This window comes from Anolis sagrei, chromosome 2, assembly GCF_037176765.1.
Source record: "Anolis sagrei isolate rAnoSag1 chromosome 2, rAnoSag1.mat, whole genome shotgun sequence".
NCBI classification, from domain to species: domain Eukaryota; kingdom Metazoa; phylum Chordata; class Lepidosauria; order Squamata; family Dactyloidae; genus Anolis; species Anolis sagrei.
Genome location: NC_090022.1, coordinates 98,082,883 through 98,099,892, shown reverse-complemented (window position 1 = coordinate 98,099,892; position 17,010 = coordinate 98,082,883). Strand labels below are relative to the sequence as shown.

General features: G+C 41.8%; 1 protein-coding gene across 5 annotated transcripts in view; it reads left to right on the top strand.

Moving 5' to 3' along the window:
* The window catches only part of PPP2R2B (protein phosphatase 2 regulatory subunit Bbeta), a 313,461-nt gene that overhangs the window by 192,867 nt on the left and 103,584 nt on the right, over positions 1-17,010 (top strand). For all 5 annotated transcript variants that reach the window (XM_060765140.2, XM_060765141.2, XM_060765138.2 and 2 more), the window contains one exon: positions 16,049-16,146. In XM_060765140.2, coding sequence (XP_060621123.2) covers positions 16,049-16,146 — 98 coding nt within the window. The remainder of the gene's footprint in view (positions 1-16,048; positions 16,147-17,010) is intronic.

Genomic DNA, 17,010 nt, shown 5'->3' with positions numbered 1-17,010 from the left:
CCTCTGGTTGCTAAACATAGTACTGTGGATAACATAAAACCCTTCCAAGATTGAATTGGGCCATCTTTCTTTTAGAAATTTCGTTGCAGAGGTATGAATACTTCAATTTTTTACTCCTTCACATGAGGCAGCTATTGTACCAAATTAGTACTACACTCTGCAGACAGACTCAAATTAAAAACAAAATTACCAATATCTGCTCATTACTAGCTGTTTTACAGTATTTACCTTTAATAGAGAATCGTGCATTTCCTTGTATGGTAGACTACCAGATTTCATTCAAATATACTTGGAAACTGCCCTGAGTCCCTTCAGGGAGATAGAGTGGTATATAAATAAAGTTTTATTATTACGTATTATAAATACAGATTTGAGACACCCATTAATCTCCACTCCCATGCTGGATTTTTCACAGAGTCAGGAATATTCATCAGATTCATATTCAATTTCTTTTGGTTCAGCATTGAATCCAGATATCATAGGTATGATGGATAACAACATTATTATGACCTAACCAATTAGAATGATTTCTTGTTCAAAAGAGAACATCTTATATGCTGAAGCCTACTGCAGTGTGGGACTATGGCAGTTCAGTATATCCTACAATTTGTCCATCAAATTGCGAGATGGCAGTGCTAGGTCGTCATCATTTTCTGACAAAGGGAAATAAAGAATTCTAGGAGGACAGGAGGCATAATAAAATGAATGCTGTGGTTTCAACTCTTGGCCTGTTGACCTTTTGATCTCTTTTTAGAAGGGACATATGTATGGCCTGGAGATACATGTTTTACATTCTGAGTCAGGCTAGTGGGAGCAAGAGCTCATCTGACTGCAGCACAGAGAAAGCTAGAAAGGAAGAGAAATGAAAACCCAAGCCAGGCTTGTGTAAGAGACTCAGCTGGGTATCCCAGATATTTTTTAAAGTGTTCATCATGTGACCTAAATCAAAACTGAACTCTGAAAATCTGGCCATTCAGTCCAGGTTAAGACAAAGTCTCTACCAAATTGGTACAGCTGAGGGGGTGGTACCTTAAAAAATTCAGTTCTAGAGAACTATCTCCATCACAGCTTTTAGGCATTTACTGTTTCAAACTCTCCATAATCTAATATTAGTGGGAACTAATTTGAACATTCTTCAAATTTTCACCAGCTCAAATAAGATTTGGTGGCAGTAGCAAGTGGAATGATATGAGTATACATACTCATCTTTGTGATGGGGCAATAATGTTGCAAACCATTTTTGCTGATGAGACCAGATGAGTACAGAGTTTAATGCAGTGGAATTGATTTCTGTTTGCTAGCCTATCATTCCCCTCTGCAGGAAAAAATCAATACAGATCAATCATGTGTGATTTTGCATGCCATTAGATCCCAATTTAACCTCTGCAGCCCCCTTTCCTACTGTGGACCACACAGTATGAAAGAAGATTGATTGCTTCAGATAATCTGGCCATGACCCTTGCATTGAAACATTAGAAGTCCTACCTCCTTTTCTAATACTTTTTAACCTAATTATGAAATTGTGCCATTCCTCTTCTGGGGAAATTGGAATTATGGACACGACTCAGATCTTGCCATTATGGCATATTAACTCTGAAAATGAAATTCAGTAAATTAACTTTTATGGGAAGAATAGCCAATCCTTCTAACCGTGACCTAACAGCATGGGCTAAATGCATGTAAACAGATTTCCTCACTACATGCTGTTGTGCCCTTTGAGACCAGCTGACACTTGGGATTTCTCTTCCCTGTTCCAGGTTTGTTCTTCTTAATAATAACTTAACAGAACGTTTGTGAGATCTGACCAGGAAAATCTCTAAAGTGTAATCTATATATATAATAAAAGAGAGTGTTTGTATGTGGGTATGTGGAGGAAGTCCCAGCTTTCTGATTGGCTGCCACTGTGGTACTATTTGCATATGGTCTCTGATTGGCCAGCCTGAAAACTCCAACATCCTCAAGTGGCTGAGAGGGGAAAGGAAATTTGCATATGGTCTCTGATTGGCCAGTCTCAACAGGACCCCCTGGTGGTGAAGAGGGTTAATGAAACAAGTGGGGACCTGAGAGAAGCCTCCCACAAGGATGGTAAAACATCAAAACATGTGTGCCAAGTTTGGCTGCCACTTTCACAGGCCACTGTGACCAACACGGGTGACGCACCAAACTTGGCACACATAATCCCCATGACCCCCTTTACATCCTGGTGAGGATTGGGGGAGGTGGACCATGGATTATGGGATTTGTAGTACTTTCAAATGGTTTGGTTCCACGCATCACTGTAGCCCCCAACAAACACCGATAAAGACCAACTTGGCACACAGAGCCCCCATGACCCACTCTACATCCTACTGTGGTTTGGAGTAGGGCAGACCATGGATGATGGGACTTGAAGTACCTCTACTCGCTTTCCGAGACTGCTGCGACCCTCAACAATGACTGAACAACACCAAACTTGGCACATAGACCTCTCATGACCCACTTTACATCCTGGTGTGGTTTGGTCGGGGATGGACCATGGATTATGGGACTTGCAGTACCTTTGCTCAATTCTTGAGACCACTGCAACCCTCATCCAATTCCCAATAAAGACCAAACTTGGCACACTGAGTCTCCATGACGCACTCTACATCCTGGTGCGGTTTGGAGGAGGATGCACCATAGACGATGGGACTTGCAATACCTGCACTCCCTTCCTAAGACCATTACAACTGCCAACAATGATGGATCAGGACCACAATTCACACAGAGAGCCCACATGACCCACTCTACATCCTGGTGCGGTTTGGAAGAATTTGACAATGGATGATGGGACTTGCAGTCACTTCACTCACTTCCTCAGACCACTGAGACCCTCGGCAATGACTGATCAAGACCAAACTTGGCACAGAGAGTCCCCATGACCCACTCTACATCCTGGTGCACTTTCGAGGAGGACAGACCATGGATGATGGGACTTCAAGTACCTCCACTCCTTTCCCAAGACTGCTGCAACCCTCATCTAATGTCCGATCAAGACCAAACTTGGCACACAGAGCCCCCATGACCCACTCTACATCCCGATGCTGTTTGGAGGAGGACAGACGTTGGATGATGGGACTTCCAGTACCTTCACTCACTTCCTGAAACCACAGTGACACTTATCCAAATACCAAGAAAGACCAAACTTGGCACAGAGAGCCCCCTTGGCCAACTCAACATTCTGGTGAGGTTTGGGGGAGAACAGACTATGGAGGATGGGACTTGCAGTTCCTAAACTCATTTTCTCAGACCACTGTGACCCTCATCCAATGATTGATCAAGAACAAAACTTGGTGCACAGAGCCCCCACAACCCACTCTCCATTCTGGTGCAATTTGGAGGAGGATGAACCACAGATGATGGGACTCGCAGTACCTTCACTAACTTCCTGAGACCACTGCGAGCCATATAAATAACTGATAAAGACCAACCTTGATACACAATTCCTTTCTCAAATAACCCGGGCAGCGCCGGGTCCCCAAGCTAGTTTTAATTAAATAGCAAGCTGTATACAAGTAAGCATTTTGACGAGCAAGAACTTCATATATTGGATAACCAGAACATGCAGGGCTCACAAAAACGTAATGCTCATTTGTCTAAAGTCAAAGTGTCTCAACCAGGCCCGTAGCCAGGATTTCGTTTCGGGGGGGGGGGGGGGCTGAAATTTTTTTCAGGGGGGGTTTGGGGGGGGCTGAGTTTCGGGGGGGGGGGCTGAGTCTGAGTGAAAGAGGGTCTAGCCTAGCAAACCTTTTGTATCATTACCCCAATACCCCCATGCATATGGGATATATTGAGTATGGTGATCAGATCATGATATGAATAAACATAACAGTTTAAATAATGCACCAATAAGGCCTTTTCGCGAACCACCATGAAAATTTTGGGGGGGGGGGGGCTGAAGCCCCCCGAGCTCCCCCCCTAGCTACATGCCTGGTCTCAACAGAAGCTTTATCACCAATCCTTGTTTCCATAACAAGTAAGTTGGAACAGGTACATTTTTAAGTGTAACTCCAGCCACATACAAATTCAACTTAAGTAGTATCCTGCAGAATCTATTTTGTTCATAACTTGGGGATTGTCTGTATTGTTTTCTAACCATTAATTCCCACTAGAAACAAAAATGATTAAACTGAGACTATTGGACCTATCATGAGACAACATAAGTCACTGGAAAGATAATAATTCTTCGAAAAGTTGAATGCAGTAGAAAAAGAGGTGAAGACCACATTACACACCGCTCAGTAAAAACAAAAAAACAAAAAAACAAAACAGGGCCCATAGTGGGCATAGTTTGCAAAATCTGTACAAGGCTCTTAATAGCATGGTTTAAAGATGTTTTGTCAATTCAGTGTAGTGTGAGAAGTAATTCCTTCATTCATAGGGTCATAAATTGAATCTGAATGGAAAACGCTTTACAGTAACCATGTTTCCTAAAATTTCACTAGCCTCAAATGCCTCCTGGTACAAAACAAATGTTTTTGCATTTTTCTAATCAAGAATCACTTTGTATATTTACCCCACAATCTGTTATAAATAATACTTTTTCATGAGTTTCACAAAGCCACATTTCTCCCAAAATATGAATTACAGCAATTTGAAACATTTTTTACAGAGATTAATTTATTTCACATCTGTATTCTCGAAGGCTTTCATGTCTGGAATCACTGGGTTGTTGTAGGTTTTTCGGGCTATATGGCCATGTTCTAGAACCTCCGAGGATACTTGCCATATCTGCAGGTGAAATGGCAGGAGAGAATGCTTCTAAAACATTGCCATATAGCCCAAAAACCTACAACAACCTAGTTATTTCACATTGTTAGTAGTGTACGCACATGGAATAGAAATACGTTTTGTTTTCAAGAATCTGTTGACTATCAGACTTTTAAATTGTTTTATTGTTGTGATTTTATTAGTATTTTATCACTTTGATTCAGTTTCTTCTTGGGTAGCAGTGTAACGCTATATCAAAATGCTAAGGGATGCTATTCACATAGATGTATATATAAATATAAATCAAAATAACAAGGCATCTGCAATAAAATATTTTTTATGTTTTTGTCAGTGTAGTAGCGTGAGAAGTAATTTCCAACATTCAGCCTTGATTTTTATCAGTGTGGGATAGCATATAATCAAAATTGGCAGGATAGGTTTAACATCAGAATAAGTGGAGAATTCTATGCCTTGAAAATCTATAAGGTTCAGGCATCTGTCAACTGAAAGGACAGAGATTGTGAAATACACAGTTTTGACAGCGGAGTCAATTCAGAAGTGAGCCACAATGAGTTCAGTGGAACTCACTTTCAGATATATGTACATAGTTTTTTGAGCCTAAGACCATAATTCTATATACATCTGTTTGAAAGTGCAAACCACTGAAGAAACCAAAATTAGTTTTAAATATACATGCATATGATTTGGCTTGTTAATAGGCAACCGCCTTGTTTCTTATGTTCTTTCCTAACATTCTGATCCAGTTTTGACAGGTTGCCAATTTAATAACTTAACTAGTTCAAACATCTTATCTTAATGAATTAATACAGCATTCCTTATATGAAAGCCTTTGGACTAGAACTGCTTTTGAGATTTTATTTTATTTTATTTGGTAGATTTGTCTGTGCATATTCTGAAACATTAGAAATACAAAATGTTTTTGATTTTGGATTTTTTAAGATTTTGGAATACCTGTATTTGCATATATGAAGATAATGAGATTTCTTCTTCGTGTTCTCACACATAACCTGAAGGTAAATTGATATATAATATTTTAATAATGTTGTGCATGAAACAAGGTTTGTATGCATTGAACCTTTTCTTGTATCAGGAAGCAAAGTGACATTATCTCAACCATGCCTGTGGATAGTTTCACAATTTCACAAAAGGGATGCTCAACTTGTATGTTGGATTATGAAGTGATGAGGCCGCAGCTCTCACATATGCAAGCCATTAGAAATGAAAGCTTTTTGTACAGCTTCTCAGAGCTTGGCTTCGTGTTGCCCTCCACACCGCACTGTGTGTGTGTGTGTGTGTGTGTGTGTGCAGGGCTGTAGCCAGAAAAAAAATTCGGGGAGGGTTCAAAATTTCGGGGGGTGGGGGTTGAAAATTTGGGGGGGGGGGTTAGGGTCACGCTGAAGCAAAGAGCATAGCAGGGGGCAGAGCAGCCTTCAATAGCCTGCAGCTCCGCCCCTGTCAACCACCTCCACCAAGTCTGGCCTCCTTAATGAGAGCATTCAACACCCCCCCCCCCTAACTTGGTTGCTTCGCTACATTGGCTATTGCTGCAAGTAATGACAGTGTGAATAAACTGTCAATATTTGCTTGAGATAGTGCTTGCAGTTCTGGGGGGACTCTTAATTTTTTGTGTCTCATAGACTTTGCATGGGGATTTGGTTAACCAGTTAAAATTCATGAGAAAACCAGGGGTTTTTTTAACCTGAAAATTTGGGGGGGGGGGGGGGTTGAATCCCTAACCCCCCCCCCCTCACTACAGGCCTCTGTGTGTGTGTGTGTATTTAAGGATACCTGTTGTTATTGTTGATTTTGTAATGTTCTCAATACAAGAACAAATTCCAAAAATATCGGGATGGTAGATTGTAAAGATATACCATAGGAAGCTCCTTTATTTATAAACTTTTTTGTTCCCATGTAGTTCCTCCTTTTCCTAGTTGTCTTCTATCAAACTGGAAGGTTTTTTTGGGGGGGGGGGGGTTTGGTAGTGACAATATTTGAGGGTGGTGAAGAAACACAGGCTTCTGGTTCAGGTTATAGCGTCTGCAGTAAACATTGCAAAAAAGCTTGAACTTGGAAACAATGAGATTCTGCTGTAGCAGCTTCTGCTTTAGCTGTGAGCTTGCCTGCAAAAGCCAAGGTGAAGAGCAGCTCCCTCCAAAATTCTTTACTAAGCATGTTTGAACATCAAAACAGAGAAAAAAAGAAAGGAAACCACACAAACTGGTTTAACACCTCCCCCTTTGCATGTTAAAGAGGGTGGCCACTAAGATGGAAAGAATAACCAGTTCCAAGCTGAATTATAGTGTCAGTATAGAAGTGCCCTTTGCTAGAATAACAGTGAAACAATTACATGTTAACTCAGAATTGTGTTCAGTATTTATTTTTTTTATTTATCGTGTCATCCGCAACCAGACCACTGTACCACATTTCTAACAGAACAAAGCAAACAAACAGATAAAAAACACACACACACATTTTGCAAACTTGGTAGCTGATTAAATGTCCTTTGACCAGTATCTGGCCACTTGGAGTGCCTCTGGTGTTGCCGCAAGAAGGTCCTCCATCGTGCATGTGGCAGGGCTCAGGTTGCATTGCAGCAGGTGGTCAGTGGTTTGCTCTTCTCCGCACTCGCATGCCAAAGATTCCACCCTGTAGCCCCATTTCTTAAGATTGGCTCTGCATCTCGTGGTGCCAGAGCGCAGTCTGTTCAGTGCCTTCCAAGTCGCCCAGTCTTCTGTGTGCCCAGGGGGGAGTCTCTCATCTGGTATCACCCACGGATTGATGTGCGGGGTTTGAGCCTGCCACTTTTGAACTCTCGCTTGCTGAGGTGTTCCAGCGAGTGTCTCTGTAGACCTAAGAAAACTATTTCTTGATTTAAGTCGTTGGCGTGCTGGCTGATGCCCAAACAAGGGATGGGCTGGAGATGTCTCTGCCTTGGTCCTTTCACTATTGGCTGCTACTTCCCGGCGGATGTCAGGTGGTGCAATACCGGCTAAACAGTGTAATTTCTCCAGTGGTGTAGGGCGCAGACACCCTGTGATAATGTGGCATGTCTCATTAAGAGCCACATCCACTGAACATCCATTGTGTTCAGTAAACCTTACCTTCAAGAGAGCATCTGTAGAATGGCAGCAGATTTCTTATAATGTTAACTTTGATTTCTCTTTTTGAAGGTCACAGTACCCATTATATGAAAAAGTATCTGGAAAAAAATAACCATGAATTTCCCTCCTATAAAAAAACTTTTAAAGAGACAGGAAGTCAGCCAGGGATATGCTTCACCTTTCCTCAGCCCCTTTTTGCATACTTACTAAAGAATGTGTATAATATGCAAATGGGGCCAAACAGATTTAGGGAACTTAGATATGGCAACCCTGTATGAAACGTACATATGGCCCTTCTTTTTTTCCAGTGGTACAGAAAAATGGTGAAAGGTTTTCATGAATACGGAGGGAAAATATACTCCTCATTTCATTTCAGCCCTATTTGCAAGTAAAATAAAAGAAGCAGAATGTTTTCATTAACCCAAAACACCTCCACAAAAATTCAAATGTAGCCCTGCCAATATTATCCCACCTGTGTGTGTGTGTGTGTGTTTTTTTTTTAATGTTGGACAACTTTGGTCTACTCTCTGTCTAAACTAAAAATATATTTTTGTTCATGTTGATTTCTAAGATAACTTTTTACTTTCAATTTTTTCTGACAAAAATATATTGTTTGTAACTAAATGAAATCCAGTCTACAGTATAGTTAGTGTAAGCGCAATAAAGAACATTAACACACTTCTGAAAGGAGAGAACAACAGAGCTGGTATCTCCTTCCATTTGGAGAAGGAAGGATCACCATGGAAACTGTTTTCGTTGAATTCTGTGCACTCCAGGCATTGAGTGTGTAGGAAAGCAAGCAAAAGGGGAGGGCTAGGGGGGGAAAAGGGCATTTCTTATTCTTTCCCCTCTGTTGCCACAAAACTGCTGTGGAATCTTATGAAGAAGAGTCATGAATTATAGATCATGCAAATATAAATCTGTTTGGAATTCAAATTAATATTAGACTGCCTTGGCTTTTAAATGAAGGAGGGTTTGTATTAGCAGGCAACAGGATCAGGCTATAATATTTAAGAGTGTCACAAGTTAACCTGAAAGACAGGTTAGCTTCTGCAGTGGTGTGTATATATATATATATATTATCATTTACAGGTATCAGTTAGAGAAAGAGAGGATGTTTCTTAAACTAACCAAAATAAGAAATTGGAGCATCTCTTGGCATCTCTTAGATCAATGGTTCTCAACCTGTGGGTCTCCAGGTGTTTAGGCCTACAACTCCCAGAAATCCCAGTCAGTTTATCAGCTGTTAGGATTTCTGGGAGTTGAAGGCCTAAACATCTGGGGACCCACACTGTCTTAGATGGAGCTGGAGGGTGGAAATGCGCCTGGAAAGCCACTGCTGATCAACGTTGGTATTACTGGATTCGAGGGTCAAGTATTTATTATTTATTTATATATTTGTTTACTGTAATTATACCCCACTCTTCTCAGCCCCAAAGGGGACTCAGAGCGGCTAACAGATTACGGCAACATTCAATGCCTCATCATACAACAAATAATAAATATAACTTATCAAATTATAAAACAATTAAAACATATAAATGCAATAAGTACAACAACAAATAATAAATATAACATAGCAAATTATAAAACAATTAAAACATATAAATGCAATAAAACATATTAAAAATAGTTTTAACAGAGCAGATGTTCTATCAGGGGAAGAATGAGATGCCAAACTGGGGTGGCAGTGTTCACTCAAGAGAGGGCTCAGGTGAATCAAGGGCCATGGCTGGAAGAAACAAATGTTGGTATCTCTGTGTTGACCCAAGGATGCTGAAATGGAGGCCAGTCAAGATAGAGTCCAGCAGCACCCCAGAAGCTGAGTGAGTCCACAGGAGCTGAGCCAGAGGCAGCAAGGGAAATAAACACTTCCCCTTCCCTCAAAGCCCCTGGTGATGGTACCTTCACTTCTTGCTTAGGCCTGAGGCCCTGCAGGCATGGTTCTTTTTATGCCCTAGCCTCTGGGGCAACCAGTTGTTGCTGGCCTTGACCCTCCCCATTCTGCGGCATTAGAACCTCTTCTGATGTTTCTTTTCTTTCAGAACAGTGTGGATACCTGTAATAGTGGTTTCCATTTCCACATTTTCTTCCATTTTATTCTTTCAGCTAGATCTTTCAGCTAGATTCTTTCAGCACTTTAATAACATCTATACCATCTCGTATGCTGATACAATTATCTGCCTGCACCTTAAGAATTCTTGGGTAAATTCTATTGATTGTGTTTTAACATCTACCATCCATGCTGCTACCCATTCCCTGGTACTTGTTAACCCTTCTGTTAATTGACTGTGGTAAAAACAGGGAGTGGAGTGGACCAGAGAGTTCCAGAAACAGCAAAGCTGGGGTGGGAAATGAATGGAAGGGAAAACTATGGCGAATTGAATCTGCAACAAAACAAATAACCAATACTGAACCATGGGTTGAAGTTATGGATGTTGAATGCGTCATGGAGGAGTGGGGGTGTTCTGTCGGCCGGGGCCCCCATAGAAGTTGTGGTGGGGAAGGGGAGATACGGGAAAGGGAGACCTCTAATTCGGCCTAGGGATCGGGGAACGACATTAGTAATTCCAAATCGGTCTCCTGATATGGTAAATTGGTGTAACCAGGATGGCGGTCCCTCCGGATTGAAGGTGGTGCTGCTGAATGCCAGATCTGTCAATGGTAAAACAACTTTCATCCAGGACCTAATCCTGGATGAACGGGCAGATCTGGCGTGCATTACGGAGACCTGGCTGGACGAAGCTGGAGGTGTGAATTTGACCCAGCTTTGCCCGCCAGGTTTTTCCGTGCAGCACCAGCCGAGATCTGGAGGGCGGGGAGGCGGAGTTGCAGTGGTCTATAGAGATTCCATCTCTCTGACCAGGGGCCCCATCCCGCAGTCAACAAATTTTGAATGTGTCCATCTGAGGGTGGGTGACCGGGACAGAATAGGGATTCTGCTAGTGTACCGTCCACCTCGCTGCACTACAGTCTCCCTGCCTGAGCTAGCGGGGGTGGTCTCGGACCTGGCATTAGAGTCCCAACGGCTGCTTGTGCTGGGGGACTTCAATGTCCATGCCGAGGCCGCCCTATCGGGAGCGGCTCATGACTTCATGTCTGCCATGGCAACCATGGGGCTGTCCCAATGGGTATCGGGCCCCACTCACAGCACAGGACACACATTGGATTTGATTTTCTGCCAGGGATGGGAGGAAGGTGGTGGTGTTGAGGAGTTATCCATCTCTCCATTGCCATGGACCGACCACCACCTGGTCAGACTTAGACTTACTGCACCTCCCAACCTCTGCAGAGGTGGATGACCCATTAAGCTGGTCCGCCCCAGGAGGCTTATGGATCCTGATGGATTCCTGATGGCTCTTGGGGAGTTTCCCGCCACCGTGGTAGGTGATTCTGTCGATGCCTTGGTCGCTCTCTAGAATGGGGAGATGACTAGGGCAATAGACACGATTGCTCCAGAACCTCCCCTCTCAAGTAGCCGAGCTAAACCAGCCCCTTGGTTCACTGAGGAGCTGGCAGGGATGAAGCGAAGGAAGAGGGAACTAGAAAGCATGTGGCGTTCAGATCCGAGCGAGCCAAATCGAACACGGTTTGTGTCCTTTTTAAGGGCATATGCTGCGGCAATAAAAGCCGCAAAGAAGACTTTCTTTGCGGCCACTATTGCGTCTGCAAAGAACCATCCGGCTGAACTGTTCCGAGTTGTCAGAGGCCTTTTAAAACCCACCATTCAGGATGGGAGCCCTGGTGACTCGGCAGCTCACTGTGAAGCCTTTGCTCAGTTCTTTGCAGACAAAGTCACTTTGATCCGCTCTGGCCTGGATACCATATTAACGGCAGTCTCTGAGGATGTAACACGAGCACCTGCTTGTCCAGTTTTGATGGATTCATTTCAATTGGTGAAACCCGAGGATGTGGACAAGATACTTGGAGGAATGAGGGCAACCACATGCATCCTAGACCCCTGCCCATCCTGGCTTCTAAAGGAGGCCAGAGGGGGATTGGCCGAGTGGGTGAAGGTGGTGGTTAATGCCTCCCTTCGGGAAGGCAAAATTCCAGCCAGCTTAAAACAAGCTGTAATAAAACCGCTGTTGAAAAAACCATCACTGGACCCCACTCAATTCGTCAACTATCGGCCTGTTTCCAATCTCCCCTTTTTGGGCAAAGTCCTGGAACGTGTGGTGGCCTCACAACTCCAGGTATTCTTGGTAGACACGGATTATCTGGATCCGGCACAGTCTGGCTTTAGGCCGGGACATGGTACCGAGACAGCCTTGGTCGCCTTAGTGGATGATCTGTGCCGGGAGCTCGACAGGGGGAGTGTGTCCCTGTTGGTGCTGCTGGACCTCTCAGCGGCCTTCGATACCGTCGACCACGGTATCCTTCTGGGATGCCGCGCAGGGATGGGTCTTGGAGGTTTTACAGTGGCTCCGGTCATTCCTAGAGGGCCGGTCTCAAAAGGTGTTACTGGAGGACACCTGTTCAACTCCACAACCTTTGGTTTGTGGGGTTCCTCGGGGCTCAATACTGTCTCCCATGTTTTTGCTTCCAAATGTCAACTCAGAAGTCATTCTGAAGCACATGGAGATCTCCCTTTGCTCCATATATTTTCTTTTTAATACAGGAAGCATCTTTGCTAGGCTTGCATAAATGGGCTTTACCCAAAATTGAATTCCCAAATTATGAGGCAGTGGTGGTTATAAGGCAATGATGGTTATGTGTCACATTGTGTTATACTGCTAGTCGTTATTGAGAGTAGTTTCGTACTGTGCTATAAAAAGTCTTACCAGCGGTTATCTCAATGTTGTCCTGCCTTGTGTATTGTCTTTTATGGGGTTTTCAGATGTTATCCTCCTCTGCTTATAACTTTCCCCAGCTTTTCTACACATGCTTCCATCTTTCCTTTTCTTACTGTGAAATATCAGTTTAGAAGGAAAGGAATAGCTGCACTATGTCTTTCAACTGCTAGCATGAGGAGCCATCCATCTGAAAATATCTTGAGGGGGAGTGGGAAGGAAAGTGACATGGAGTGGTAATGGTTTTGTGTATCTTGTAACATCTACTTGTACTCTGCAACAAAATGCTGATGGCTGAGACTGCCATATTGGTTACAGCAAGCAGTTCTGTTCTCTTTCAATCTCTTTTTGCATGAAAATGTATTGGGCTTAAACTGCAGAAAAACAATGAACATTTGTAATTATGTTGCATGGCTTATGTGGCATGAGATTATTTTTTTTCAGAGCAAAAAACTATTGAGTGTGTCTGGTTTTGGTTTCTGTTCTACCTTCCTAAATGGCTCTTCTCTTCAGTTGTGTCCAGTCATTCAGCATTTGCCCCAGTTTTCAGCAAAAATGGACAAAATCATTCCTTACATTCCTTCATTCTTTTTAATGACAATACCAAAATCTTATGAATAGACAGAAAACTCGAGCAGTCATAGACTGAAAGCAAATTATAACACCATAAAACCTATTATCTTAGATAATGGCTATGGATGCCAAAAAGCTAAAATATGTAAACACTTCCATTTTCTAAACAATAAGAAGCCCTTTGCTAGTGGTATTGCTGTTCTGGAAGCCATTTTCTTTCCTGTTCCTACTTTGCCTTCACTGAAAACTGCACTGAGATGCAATTGCTGAAGACAAGGAGGGAATAATTGCAAAGGAATTAACCTCTGACATTTTTTCCAAGAATAGTTTTGAAAAATTCACTCCTCAGCAGGCTGTCTACTTACCTGGATGCAGTATAAATACCTCTTTACCTCACTTATTGAAAGCCAAGCTTTTGGAAGTTAACTATTTCCTTCTCAAATATAGTTTTATGCCAATAAATACAGTTTCTTTTTGACTGATGAATTATTATTAATAATATAGACTAATAATCAGTTGCACTACAAAAGTAGATTGAGGAATGAATGATCAAAACAGAATAGCAGTCTTGGAACTGTCACGGTTAAAATGCTTTTAAAGCATATTTATACGGACTACAAGACTGGGGCCTTGTGGGCATTTTGGGTGTCACTCTTAGAAGCAAATCTATTGAACTCAATTGGATTCTGTTTCTGAGTAAACCTGTTTGAATTTCTCAGCATCTCTTTCAGAAGTGTGGTAGAAATTTGCTGTGTCAGGACTGACTTCAGATCTCCCTCCTTTTCCTGCTGGAATCACATACATGCTTCTTTTCGATTTCACCTTTTTTTTCTTATCTCTCCAGCCTTCTCTTTTCCCACAGTGTTTTTTCAATTCAGGCCCCTTTCCTGGAATTGACACTGGGTCCTAAGTACCTCTATTCACTGCCATCTTTTAATTCCCACCCATTGTCATCAGGTGGATCCCTTGTTAGTGGAATAATAAATCTGCTCTTAGACTGGATTTACACATATCCACAACCTGGATGGTAAACAGCTCTGGAGCCATTTTGGTAGCCAGGCAATGGCTGGGCCAAGGGTGCTTTGGTGTGGCCACAATCAGCTTCTTCGCAGAGATTTGCTGGCAATGTTGCTTGTGCTGATCTCATAGCTGGGCACCACACATGGTTGCACCAGAAGCAACATCACCCAGAAGCCTCTCCAAGACCAGTGACACACTTGTGGACACTGTCTCAACCAGAATTCAACTCAATCCAGCAGTCCACACTTCCAAAACACCGTAATCACTCCAGACTTCTTCTGGATTGGAGTTGAAGGCATAGGAGTAGTGGTCGTGGAGGGAAGGAAGAACATTATGTGTGTAACTCTCTTTTTATTATCTAATAGTTACTTTCTCTGAAGCATGATTCCATGACTGTAAAGCCAAACAGACAATCAATCTAATATCTCTACAACAACAGTCCTTATGTCTCTCAGCCAGTCTTCTATTCCCTTTGCTGATACCTTATGCCCTCTTCATCAGGAAGTAAGAGACCAAAATAGATCTCTTGCAGAATGACTAAAAATATTATTTGTTTACTGTTGAAATGAGGAAAAATAATATAGTAATCTCTATGCTGTTTTTGTTAACGTTCCTTTGTATTAAAAGATTACATGATTATGTCCACCTTTTGTGGTTTTGCATATGTTGATTTTATAGCATGAATTTTAGGATACATTCCAGTAGCATGGTGGTGAAGTGCAAAGCAGTAGAGGATATTAATTGATCTCTACGGCTGCATTTACCTGTTGCTGCATCCTGAGAACCCAAATAGGATCCACAGTTAAATCAGCACAGTATTCCATCTTGCTTCATGCTTCAGAACTTTGAAGTGGAACTGATGATTGCTGGAGGAGGAATCATGTCTTCCTAAACTAGCACAGTATTTTTCAGGGTTTGTTTAGATGTGGATATCTTTCTTTTAGATCATATATTTGCTGCAGCGATGTTGTATCCTGTCAGTGATCTAAAACTGCTTGAAACATGAGCTTGTCCTCCAGCTCATATGTTGACTATGACTGTGTGTGCAGCATAGAACATAGTTATACATGTCACTGGCACTGTGCTGGATAGTGCATATGAGGCTTCCCTGGGCTTTTCCAAATACTACTTGTGGTTACAGGAGCAAGCAGAAAAGTGCAGAACATCAGCAGGGTTGCTCCTTCATTGTCTGTGGTACACTGCTGTTTGGTGGTCTTTTATTTCATATCTATCTATCTATCTATCTATCTATCTATCTATCTATAAAAAGAATGGTATTTTGCAGCTGCTCCCTCATGCTTTCTAGTATTCAATCGATTTATTTTTTAAAGAAAAATAGACTATTTCAGCCAAGGAATTCTCCATCCCCTGTAGCAAAGCTACTCTTCCTATAAATTCCATGAGGATATGAAAAGTGAATCTTATTGACTAGCATTAAAGTGCTAGCTGTTAAGTGCTGCCTGGTGTCATGGAAAGTGCTCTCCTCGCACAAGTCCTGCCTCCCAGCCGATGTTAATACTGCAAATGCTTATGCTAGTGGCAAAAAAAGATCACCATGTTCAACTATTCAAAAAAGTGCTTGTATAGAGTTTTAAATCTTGACTTTTTTTTTTTTTTGCTAACGATGCCTATGAATTCCCTTAATGATATTCAAGTACAATAGAAAATCTAAGTGCTCTGTAGAAATTCCACCGGGGAGGCAAAGCTCTGACAGTAGTTGTTCCTGTAACCATATAAGCAATGAGGCCTTTAGATGCTAGCGCAAAGCCACTCTGCAGTTAACTTAAATTGCCTTTGTCTTTTTCTTTTCAGCTGACATTATCTCTACAGTAGAATTCAACCACACAGGAGAATTACTAGCGACAGGGGACAAGGGGGGTCGCGTTGTAATATTTCAACGTGAGCAGGAGGTAAGTGCTGGTGAATGCAAAAATGCCCATTTTTATCCTTTTAAAAGATGCTTCCTGCTGCTTCCTAATCTTTGTGTGTCACTCTTCACCTTGCTTCTTTTCTTGCAAACTAAAAATTGCAAAAAAGGCCATTAACATCAATAGGCCAGTTTCTGTCTCCAAAAGCACCCCGCAAATGTCGTTTTTCCACATCTTTTTGCTTCCCTTAACAGTCATTGCAGGCTGAGACTCTAATGTAAATGGAATAATGCTGAAGCATCATAAATTCAGAGAAAGCCAAATGCTTTATATTTGCCCAACCAAATGATATTTTTCAAGTCTGCTTAGTTTAATCTTTAGCAGAACTTCTTTACTTTAAATTGCTTAGGCTTTGCACAGGCTTCATTATGGGGTATATTGATGCACAGCAGTAGTGGAGATGGTCTTGATTTATGCAAGCCGGTGAAAAAGATTTTTCCTTATAAGATGCTAAAAATGTAAATATAACCAAATATTATAGTGAGAGCACAATACTGTCAATTGCTATTTCTTTTTGTTAATGCAATTGTTCAGTGAATGTATGTGCCTTAATTTTTATTCTTGCAAGCAAGCTAGTAGAATATATTTGTATGTATTTTTTTTAAAAAAATGAATCCTATTTGCTTTCAAAGCATTTAAGTCTCATACACCTCTGGGGTGGTATATTTGTGTCTTCTTGCCCACCATATATAAACTTCTAATATGAACTAAAGTGTCTGGATGCAGACCCACCAACAATCTATTACTTGCAAATAAGGCACAGATAGATTATCTGAGCAGAATTACTCAGGGATAGCTATCTCCATGCACAGACTCTGGTTTTCATGTAATGGTCTATCCTACAAA